We start from the raw sequence: 12142 nt of genomic DNA on the forward strand, positions 1-12142 counted from the left end.
AGTATTTTTAGGATAAATCCATGTCTTTGTGTAATTTAGAAGCTTTCCAATAAATAGTTTGTTCAAAGCTTTCCAATTGCCCTAATTTACAGAATCTGTTTCTGTGCCATATGGTTTTTTTCTCCCTCTGAGTTTCTAGAGGAAAAGGTGTGAGCTTCAGTGTTATTGTTTATTCCCAACTTCACATAGTGTACTGGACCTGTTGTAGGAAGGGCTGAGCGAAGGTCCATCTTAGACTTGGGGAATGCAGCCCAACTGCCAGGTGTGTGACCCAAATGTTTTTTATGCCTCTTCCACTGGGATATCAGATCAAATATGTGCTCTCTGAAGGGAAACATCATGATGTCAAGTGCATGGCTCAGTCTCTGAATGGAGTTCTCTGTTAAGGACATCAATGACTGATGGGATGAGTGGAGAACTTAGTTCAATGCCTATATATATTCATATATGAAAATATAAACAATATACATTTTATTATTTTATATTTTTCCCTCCTCCTTACTTTTCCTATAGAGTTTCTCCACTTGAAGTTAAAGCAAAAGTTTTGTGAAAGTTGTGCTGCTTTGGTCTCCTGTCACCTGTGTTGTGGCAGCTATTTCATCATCATAAAAGAACGAACTTTAAGAGCCTTCAGCAACAGAAATTGCCTAAGTGCAGAGCAATAATATTTATTAGTCTAAGCTCATTACTTAATATTTTTGCAGAGCTTTTATAGAACCATGATTTCTAACTCATGTTTTTTAGCATAGTTACAGGATCATCTCTGCATAATGGTCGTCTTGCCTACGTGATACCAGAATAATTGTTTTTACAGCCTGCTCTTGAGGTGCAGAATAAATGATCATTGTAAAGCTTTCTCACATTGTCATCTTTTAATCTTGATCTGATTATTTACACTGAGCAGTGCGATACAGGGTGCCATGGCCCAGACAGAAAGGAAAATTTACTCCTGCAGCTTGATATTTTAAAATCCCCAGAAGAGGACAGACTGTTTTTGTTTGAAGAAAACTAACAACCAGAATTATTCCTTTCCTGGACTTAATATTTGACCAGTAAATGTGAAAGGATTAGTTTATAGATAAGAAACAGAAAAGGTTTTCAGTTTCCTTCCTATCTCAGCATCTAAGCTCTCCCATTTGGGATTGTCTGTCTACATGCCCTAGGCTTGTAAGGATCCTATTGTGTCTTCATTGTGGCTGCAGGGAATCAGACTGCACAAATCTAATTGTGGGTTGAGGTCCTTACTTTGTTGTTCCATGCTGGCCATTAATGTGCATGTACTCTACTGAGGCCTGTATCTTTGAAAACATAATGGATTGCATAAAGTCATATGCATCTTTCAATGTAATGTAATAAAATAAACATTATGAGGAACTAACCAGTTTAAGGGTGGAGAGGGTGATATTAATTTACCTGGGAAGTGGAGGATTTGGAAGTCAGGCACTGTGGTTATGGCCATATATTTTATTTCTCTCAAATTTTTTTCAGGGTAAGTGAAGAAAAGGAGGTGACAGAAGAACGGCTGAAAGCTGAACACGAGTCATTTGAGAAGAAGATCAGACAGCTAGAGGAACAGAATGAACTTATCATCAAGGAAAGGGAAGATATCCTTTAAAAAATGCATGCAGGGGCTCACTGTCTGAAATAAAAAGTGAACTACAGAGAAATAATTGTTCTAATTTATGGCAGAGAATAAATCTGCATGTGCTGCCATTCAGAAGCAATCAGAGAGATGACTTGTCAGCATGTGACGCTGGTTCATTTGAGCTTAAAACTGCCATCCAGCTGTTCCTATGATGTTGTTTTGCTATGAAATAGATATTTGTCAACTAAAAACAACAATAAGGAATTTTTGCATTAAAATATGGTGGTAGATTTATTTTTTTTTTACTTAATCCTGTTGTTCTAACTCAGGTTTAAAACTTGCGTGGTATTCAAGTGCTCTCTGTGTCCAAAGATCACTTACACTGAAGACATCTAAACTGACTACATGTACGAAGAAGTTTAGTCAGTTCAGACTTTTGTTTTTAATATAAAGTCAGCTAATTCTCTTTTTTTGCAGACTGCCTTCCATTTTTGTTAACATGCATATAGGTAGTTCCAGTCTTGGAATATCAGTTGTAAAGTCGGTGTTGTAGCAATTATACTTTTCTTTCTGTGTAGTAGGTCAGACCTTTAAAAATGCTCTTGATCGTTTTTCTTCCAAATCTTTGATATTGATCTTTTTATTTGATTCTTCAGAAGGCTAACACTGGGCTACAGTGGAATATGGAGGAGACAGTGCTGCAACAACAGCAAAAGCAAATAACGTGGTTCATCAGGAGCTGCATTTCAAGTAGGAAGGATACTAAAGCTATTTTAAAAAGCATTGATGAAACCTAGTGCACAATACTGTTTTCAGTCCTGAGTGGTAAAAACTGAACTTAGTGTCAAAAGTTGTGGAGAAGGGCTGCTTAAGATGTTGGGGGTCCTGGAGAACTTATTTTCTGAGAAGAGACCAAAATGCATGTGCATGTGATTATGAAAAACGACTGGCTATATAGAAGGAGGTTGAGATGGTGGTAGAACTTTTTCCCAGTGAGGGTGATAGAGCCCTGGGACAGGCTGCCCAGGGGGGTGTGGAGTTTCCTTCTCTGGAGAGATTCCAGACCTGTCTGGACACCTCCCTGTGTGACCTGTCATGGGGAAACTGCTTTGGCAGGGGTGGTTGGACCTGACGGTCTCTGGAGGTCCCTTCCAACCACTGCAGTCCTGTGATGGGGTGAATATAGGTGGAGGCAATGCTGGGACAAAAAGACTCTTCAAGCTGTAGGCCAGGGTATATGCCAGCAGAAATAAATGGAGATAAAAAGTCCACAAACTTCATATTTAAGTTAGAGGAGGGTTCTTGAAAATGCAAGCAATCATATTTCACAGTTTAGCACTGGAAAGCTTTAACAACCAAAAAAACCCCCCATTTTTATGATGGACCTTGGTTGGCTTATGAAAGGAATTCAGTGATATGTTGTCTCTGTCAGCAGGGGATTGCCCTTCATGACCCAGAAGATCCCTTGTAGCACACTGGCACTAGTATTGATAGAGAGAATTTGATCTGTTTCTGCTAAATAATATACACATCAATGAGCTTAGCTGGGCATGGAACAGTTCCTGGAAAATATTAAATTTGATGTATTAAAGAGCCATCAGATGTGACCACAACTCTCTTACACTGGTTTAACTTAAGTCAGTATTTTGTATATTATGTCTTGAATATTCAGTCAGCTCATGAATGTGGGTGGGATGCATGTTCCACATAAATATTTCTTTAATTTATGTACATAAAGCTTTCACTAATTCATCTGGGATTTATTTGGCTACTGGGAAATAGGCATGCTTGCTTGGTTTGGGTTTTTGCTTTTTTTTTTTTGCTTTTTTTCTTTTAATAGAAATAGATTGCACAAGGATGAAAGCTGTTTTCAGAAGTGAGGTAGACATGCAGGAGGTTAATGCGTGCAATTTTACACTTCATAAAACTCTGTAAAACCTAGAAATATACAAGGTTATCATTTAAAACAATGTAATTTTAACTACTGCAGTGCTTGCCTATCAGATGTGAATGTTTGAAAAATCCTCAGTGTACCTGTGATCAGGTTTTTCGTTATCTCAAAACTTGTTTCAGAGACAAGAAACAGAAGAAGTAACTTGACAAAGTTGAGTATGGATTCTGTCTATTTTCAAGTACAGGAACTTGAAATTCATCAAGTTCTTCTGAAATGTACAGAGTTCAGTTGCAAATAAGATATCAGGGATATAATACCATATGAAAAAAACCTTCAAGTCTGGTAAAATCAATTTTACTTACCTTGTTTTTTCTTTTTCCTCTCCCAAAGCTAATTTATTCTCTATAAAATTACTTTATCTAGCCCGGTATTTAAAATTACCATACAATAATAAATCAATGCTTCTGATATAACTGCAGCTATCCAGTGAAGTGTAATTTCAACTTGGTAAAGGTTTAATTTGAATAGCATGGGGAGTGTGTTTTTTCAGAAAGATATCTTTTTTTTTTTTGCCTTAAGACTCTTGCAGCAGAGATATGCTTTGTGTACTTAAAATTCCTACTTTAAAGGCAGATTTCCTTCATTTTGTTGGGCTTTATTTTCTGGAGAAGCTACATGGACCCAATCCATTTTAATTCATTGCTGATGAACTATGGTGAATGCTCTGGGGAGTAGGGGATTAGGTGGTGTGCAGTGTGGTCTCACTGCAGAAATGAGTAATTTCACAGTACTGAAGAAAAGATGGTATCTGTCTGCAGCCTGAAGTTAACATTTGTGTTGGAATTGGTCAGTGCTGGCTGGGTAAGGAACAACAACTAAAATTTCATGCAAACTTAAAGTCGGTGCTGTCCTTCCATTGCTGCTGAAAGTTGGAACCCTGAATAGTCATTACTGGGATATGCAGTTCATGGAGGACAGGCCTGATGAGGATGTGATAAACTGCCTGGTGGAGAAGGACCTGGGGGTGTTGGGAGAGTGCCGACTGAATGTGAGCCAGCGGTGTGCCCAGGTGGGCAAGAAGGCCAGCAGCATCCTGGCTTGTGTGAGGAATAGTGTGGCCAGTAGGTCCAGGAAGTGATTGTGCCCCTGTACGCGGCACTGATGAGGCTGCACATCGAGTGCTGTGCCCATTTTTGGGTTAAATCTCACTACAAGAAGGACATTGAGGCCCTGGAGCGAGCCCAGAGAAGAGCAACCAGGCTGGGGAAGGGACTGAAGGGAACTGGGGGTGTTTAGCCTGGAAAAGAGGAGGCTGAGGGGAGACCTTATCACCACCTACAACTACCTGAAAGGAGGGTGTAGACAGGTGGCTGATGGTCTCTTCACCCAAGTGACAGGACGAGGGGGAATGGACTCAAGCTGTGCCTGGGCAGGATCAGATTAGACATCAGGAAAAAGTTTACCAAGAGGGATATTGGGCACCAAAAGGGATATTGGGCACTGGAACAGGCTGCCCAGGGATGTGGTTGAGTCACCAGCCCTGGATGTGTTTAAAAAATGGCAGATGAAGTACTTGGGGGTCTGGTTTAGCTTAGAACAAGAACAGTTGACTTTGATGATCACAAAGGTCTTTTTCAACCTTGTGATTCTGTGAAGCAGGCCAGCCTGTTGTTAAAGTTGCCAAATACTTATTGAAGATAGAAAGAAAATGAGGGATTTCAAGTACTTATCCCCTTTAAACCAGTCCTACTATCTTATAATTCGGTGAAATTTAAGGATTTTGTCTTGGTGTTTCACAGGGTGTTCTTACTTCAAACTTAATTTCTTTCAATAGAAACGTCACTTGAGGCATTTCAGCCAGATACAAAACCAGATGAGGAACAAATCTCTGATTTGTCTATAATAAACTCCTGTAGTCTTTTTTCCTAAAAGCTTCTAGGGCTGCTGTTCTTTGGAGATGTGATGCTTAGTGGTGTAAGGTATGTGTGCTGTGATGACATCTTTTGCTGTTCTTTCTAAACCCCACCCTGCTGGAAGAAAATGGAAAACCCAGTAACAGGTGCTTCTGTTCTTTTAATGCACTCCATAATGAAATCCTCTTATAGCTCTGAGCATGAAAAAGTGGTGGAAAAAATTAACTTTCTGAAAGGGAATATTGAGCAGGAGGTAGAGGAGGAGATGGGAGTGAAGGCTGCGCTGAGGAAGTGACAACTAGCACCTGGCTGAAAGGAAAGTCTTGGAAAAAGTGGTTTGGCTGGGCATGGCTGATGTAGAAGTAGTAAAGCATGTGGCTGATTAATTAAAAAAGTGCTTGGGATAAGCAGTCAGGGTTAAGGAGGATCCAGGATAGAGGCAGGTGGCAGTCAGATGATTGTGAGGCAGCTGATGAGAGCAGAGGTGTGTCTCTTCAGTGTATTCTAGCACCCTCCAAGTATTGGAACAGAGTTTGGGACTCAGCTTATGTGAGAAGCTCACAGTGTGTATGTAACATACCTCCGTTGCTTCATGTATTTGTCTGCTCTTTGCTTCTGTATTCCCAGATGATGATGGACACATCCTGGGTGACTGAACTGTGTTTCTAGCAGCAGTCTAAATTCTGGAATTGCCTTTGAGTGTTTTACTTGCAACTTCAGTGTTCTTGTTTTTGTTGTTTCATTTGCATTTTCAAAATAAGGGATGAACAGTGCACTTCATGTTATGCTCTTAGGCTTCTTGTGCTGCCCCTTCTTCTACTTCTGCTGCAGGCTGTAGAGAGAAAAGCTTATGGCTTACATTTTTTTTCCTGGCATATTTTCAAGCACCTATTATTAATTTAGGTCACAAATATGATTTAATTTAAGAAAGAGGAAAATATCTTTTGCAAGATGCCCCAGTACTGTCATGACAGATGTCTTAGGAAAAAAAATTATAATAATGAGATTATTAAGAAACAAATACTACTGTTATTTCAAAGCCCAAAGAAATTATGTTATGGTCTTTAGCTTTTCTTGTTATCACCATTAAGGGTTTTTTTAATCTAAATTTGATGGTGTTGCATAAATGAGGAAGCAAAACCAGCCTTAACATATTTATGAAGATTTATTAATTGGGAGAGTTGAAACTTCTTTGGTTGGTGTTCTTTGGGTTTGTTTTTTGTCTCTTTTTTAATTGGGTTTTGAATTCTAAGATACCCTGAAATTATCTTTCTGGAGATAAATAATAGGGAGGTAAAGGGAAGAAAAAATTCTCTTTATTAGAGACTTACTTTTTTCTTTTTGTAAATTTAAACCATCTGCCCTGCTAAAGAGCTGTTTTGGTTTATATTTAGAATGTATCTGGATTATTTAAATGTTTTGTTGGAATTATTTTCTCACTGAACATGACCTGTTGATTGGAAGAGCCAACCACGTTCATAGAAAATAACCCATATGATTTACTTGGACAGTCTTAATAATGATCACAAACTCTGTTTACATATGTCCTTAATATTGTAATTTAGGACCACTTAATTAGTTGATTTTGCATGCAGTTAACATGAATATTAATTTACCTAAACCAGTTAATTTGCTGATATTGTTAGTGAAACAGAATATTAATTTGCTGAAAGAATAATGGGCTTATAAGCATTATCTAGAGTCTTTAATAAAACACTTTTAGTTTTGCCATAGTACTGTTCATTACATTACTCTTGCATATACTCATAAATTAGTGCTATTTATATGTTTTCTCTTTTTCAAATCTTTACACATTAATGTAGAATTAGTATTATTTTTTCAGAAGAAAAACAGTTGCTGACTTGCTTAATGACAACAAAATGATAGAAAAGCAGGTAGCAGAGTATGGAATTTTCTTGTCTATTCTCTATAATGGTGAATTCACTGTTCTGAAATGGGGAGAGAATAGGCCCTCCTTCAGTTTCCTTTCCCTTTTTAACCTGACCCCCCAAACTCTTACCACAGGTGAAGGAACAGGACAGAAGGTTTTGCACAGAAGGTCCTTTGCAAGGCTTTGTTGGGTGTGTGCTCCTCCTGCCTCACTGGGCAGATACACCTGTGTGTGTATGTGCATCCTCAGGGCTGCTGTTTGCAAAAGTACAGTTAGCATGAACTCATGATGACAACACAGAATGCCATAGAGAAATGGGGCATGTAAATTAACAATATGGGTAGGCTTGTATAGATGAAAGTTGGATCCTTGCCTTGTTGACCTCTCCCAAAATAATAATAAAAGGCATGAAGAAAATTTCTTTGTAGAGAGAAAAATTGCCATTTGCAGGTAACTCATGCCTAGTGCTTTTGAAAGTCAGGCTATTTATTTAAAACTCAATAACAACTGTAGAGTTTAATTTTGGCTAAGGGTGATTGCTGCTTTTATTACAGTTTTTGCAGTACAGCTCCTGATAGTATAGTTTCTGACAAGGTATGAATGGAGGGATTGGAATGACCATCCTCATTTTTCTTTTAATTCTCAACTTGGCTCTCTCAGGTTATAGTTTGAAATTTTCCCCTATTTTTCATATGTGAAGGTGTACTATATATCTTTTTATTCAGCATAATTTGTTTGAAGGCATGTAAGGAGAATGAAAAATTAGCATTTTTCTCCTTTCTTCCATTTTGTCCAACTGCATCACTCTTTGAAGGTGTTTCCCTTACTGTTATTATAGGGCTCCTACTAGTAAATGTTTCTAAGCAACGATTATGGTCTATTGAATAAAAGCTGAACTTATTAAAAAGTCCCTGAATATTTATATGCTATTCTGTAACTGCAGTATTGGCTAAATAATGTATGTATTTAAGAACTCTTAAATGTAGAAGAATCAGTCAAGGACTATTGGGTAAATAAGATATTTTGAATTTTTCATGAACTTTTAAACTAAAACAAGGTGAAACATATTGTAATGTTGAGTGTTCAAATGGATCAATGACTGGAGATTCATTTAAAGCTCAGTGTTCTATGTTTAATCCTAGCTAGTGCTTTAGAGCACAAGCCAGCCACATTGTCCATTTAATGTAATTATCTAGAATCAAGAAGCAGCATCTGAACAGTCAACATCAGCCTCTGTAGAGTATGAGCTGGTTGGGCTTTTTGCCCTAAAATGTCACACTCAGTGGTGCAGGATTGCCTGTGAGATGGTACTGTCAGTACAGAAGCACAGCTGTGGGGTAGGAGTAACAAGAGTTGCTTTGTAATTTATACTTTGAAATGTGGAATGACATTATTCAGTGTGTGCCTGGCTGAAGAGAAGACTATCCCACCCAGTAGCTCTAGCCTAGAACTATAGAGGCCCACTAAGGTGAGGGGTTAGGGCTAGTAGCATCTCCTCTTTTTCCTGATGTTTTTATACTGCCATGATCTATTCCTGGTACTAGAGACGTGATGTTTTTGAGCTGCAGTCTTACTGACTAAAGAACTGCTCTGCCAGGTTGTTGATAGCCACTGGTTGGTATATGCTTCACAGGCAACCTGTCCTCTAGCTCTGGAGGGTTAATGGTACCTTAGCACAGACATTGTATTATCTATAGTGTTCGGTGTGGATCTCAGAACTGGTTATGGTGATGGCCTGGTATGACGATGGCATGACCTTGTCACTAGAAATGCAGCTTCAGCCATGACAATCCCATATATATATCAACACCATTTACCGTAAGGAACAATCCTGAAGTCAGTCAGGTGAAAGGTATTTCTGGAAAAGCCAGGCTGCTGAGAAGGGCTGTGTCTCAGGTGAAAGGCAGGTCTTTCTGTTTTCAGGCACTTACACTGACTAGGCTATTTACTAAAGTGAATTTGGGTCCTGCTTTTGTGGCTATTGCTAAAGAAATTGGCTTTAGGCATATGAGCGTTCAAAATGATGTTTTTTGAGTTAAATTTTCCTTTATGACATTTGGCTCATTCAGAAACAAAGACTGAGATCTCTTAAAAGGGTGCACAAATGGGAAAATGAGATCATTAATTGTTGAAGCTGGTACTGTAACAAATTGACTAGAAATGTGGATTCAGAGAAATTGATGTACTTTATCCTTCCAAACTAAATGAATTCTCCATCTGCTTCAGCTTCTCAACTATAATGAGGATGTTGGGCTGACTCTGCTATTGGTTTCTCCGTCTTCCTGAACTATTTTGAAAAGTTTAAACATTTCTTGCATGATTAAATACACTTTCAATAAATCAATCTCGTAATAATTGTTGTTCAGGAGAGTTCATTATTCAGTTTAGTCTTTTAAATTACTGTTCTTCTTTAAAGGATTCTTCTGACGTAATGGCTCCTGCTAAATCCATTTGCCATGCTCTGGCTTGTAATTACTTTAGATTTAAAGAATAAAATGAATGGCTTTATTATTAATCAGTAGCAAATTTGTCTTACTGTTTTTAACCTTAGAGTGGCCTTCGCTTATGAAATAGTTGTAATGGTGTAGATAGCAAAACACTTCATACCTCTTTTTGAACAGAGATTTAGTGAAAGCAATCTGATGGTTTTGTGTTTTTTCTTCCACTGCTTTCCCATCAAACATTTGTCATAGTGACTGTCATCATGTGTGAGTGTGCTGTTGTAGGCTGTCAGCTACTGCCTTTCTGAAAGGCTATTTTTGCTACCTGCTGTTGTAAATAGTAAATTTTTGAGGCTGGGGTATCCTTTATTTTTGCCCTATGCTGCAGACAATACACTTAAACATAGCATTAATGCACTTAAACATAGCATTGATTTAACATTGTCTCTTACAGTGGACACTGGCATATGTAAACTTTGTCACTGTACATTCATGACGAAAACAGACTATTTCTTTCCTGCTTTTCTATTGTTAATGGGATTTCATAATTCTTACTCACAGTGCATATGTGGTCAGATGACTTGTGAGTCTCAGCTGTGAATGCCATCTTGGTCTTGACGTTTTACAGCAGCTGAGGCTGGACAGATAACTGACCTATGTGAATCTTCTTCATTTGACACCAATTCTTTGTCCATAGTCTTGTGTAAACTTGTTCAAACCCATCCTTAATTTTGAACTGCTAGTCAGTGCAAACTAATATAAAAGCATTTTCAGCCTTGCTAAACTTCTTGGGATCTGGTGGATGTTACATTAATATCTCATTTTCAGAGACTGCTTAGAAAATGGGTTAGTTGAAGAGTTATAGACATTCAGTAAATCTCAGCTTTTAATTTCTGTAGGGATTCATTGCTCTAACGGCAGTGTGTTGGTTTTGTTTCCTCTGTCTGTGATGTTTAACCAGGGCTAAGAATTTTTCAAGTCATTCTGAGGAATTGGAGAAAACATTTAAAGGGGAATGAATAGCATCCTTGAAGTCTTAATTCCATGGCTCTCTAGGAGGTCACTAGAAGTGTAAGTGTAAAAGCGGATTGAATTTATCCAGATGCAAGAACTTCACAGAAGACTTCCATATGTACCTTTTACCCTTAGTTCTGTTTGTGTTACACCTACTTGCTCTAGTTTCAGGAACTGTAGTTTTTAATTTCACATCTGTACTTTTCAGTTCATATACCAGTGTGTGTATGTTTATTTAAATGCATTTTTAATTGTGAAAATGGTGCATTTTTTACTGATGGCAGTATGGTCACTTCCATTGTGCGTATGTCAAGAGCTTTCCATAAAGGTTAGCCCCTTCTTGGGACAAAAAATACCCCAGGGTTATAGCATAGGGAGTACAGTTGTAGTAATAAAGATTATGTTGCTGATAAGTTCCCCTCAAGGCCCCATGATGGTAATACCCCTATATTTTGTCTTTAAAGAAAACTGCTGAGAGGCAATAATTTTTTTTGTATGTGTCCCATTTTCATTAATGCATGGTAATTGATGGAGTTGCAGTGACTTGTAACAGTAATGAGTTCTAAACATAAGAATGCACTCCTTTCTAATAAGTGAGCACTGCTGGGGTTTAAAAGCGTACTAAATCAGTTGCTTTAGTATGAATTTATTAGTTTTTTTCAGCATTAGCTTTAATAGTAGTTATTTACATAAGCGTACATCCCATTAACCGCCATCAGGGCTGGAAAACATGCTGAACTGTTCATATTTTCATATAATTATTGAACATAATGGTTTCATTTGCATTTCTAAACAGTGATGTTTCTGTCAGGCTTGGAAATAGTGTCTTTACGCAGTCCCTATTTCACATCCACTTATTTGACATCGTTAAATTTTATGCTAATGTGCTTCCCTAGAATATCATCAGTAGGACAGATGCTTGTGCTTTAATATACAAATCAGAGATGCTTTTCCCTCCCCCCTCCCCTGAACTGCAAAAGAAATAAAAAAGCATATCTGCACTTTTTAGATATAGTTTGTTTCATTCTGAAGAATCTGTAAGAAATGAAACTTAGCTTTCACCCCTACTAGTCACTTCCAAATGTTGCAAGAGATACCTCCCGTTTGAAGGGAGGGAGACTATCCCACATGAAGGAGGAAGAGTCTTCTCAAATTCATGGTAGAGGTGTGTTAAAATACAGATTGAAACTTCTGAGGTCACCTCACGTGTGAGGCAGGGAGCCTTACATAGCAAGTTGCCTGTCTAGGCGGTGGTCCATGGACTGGCTTTCCTGGCAACAGACCATCACTGTATGAAAGGTTCAGGGGGAGAGAAGTTTCAACTACTAGGCTCAGTGTTTGTCAGCAAAAGTGCACATGGAATTGTACATTGTCAAGTTTTTAGTTTTACATTTAAAATAAATT

The 12142-nt window shown here is 38.1% G+C and overlaps 1 protein-coding gene across 1 annotated transcript in view; it reads left to right on the forward strand.

Annotated features, from left to right (window-relative positions):
- The window catches only part of KIAA1328, a gene marked incomplete at its 3' end in the record, with an annotated part of 173744 nt that overhangs the window by 16314 nt on the left and 145288 nt on the right, over positions 1 to 12142 (forward strand). The window contains exon 5 of the mRNA XM_084278132.1: positions 1489 to 1604. Coding sequence (XP_084134258.1) covers positions 1489 to 1604 — 116 coding nt within the window. The remainder of the gene's footprint in view (positions 1 to 1488; positions 1605 to 12142) is intronic.

This window comes from Gallinula chloropus (genome assembly GCF_964237585.1).
Source record: "Gallinula chloropus genome assembly, chromosome: Z".
Lineage (NCBI taxonomy): Eukaryota > Metazoa > Chordata > Aves > Gruiformes > Rallidae > Gallinula > Gallinula chloropus.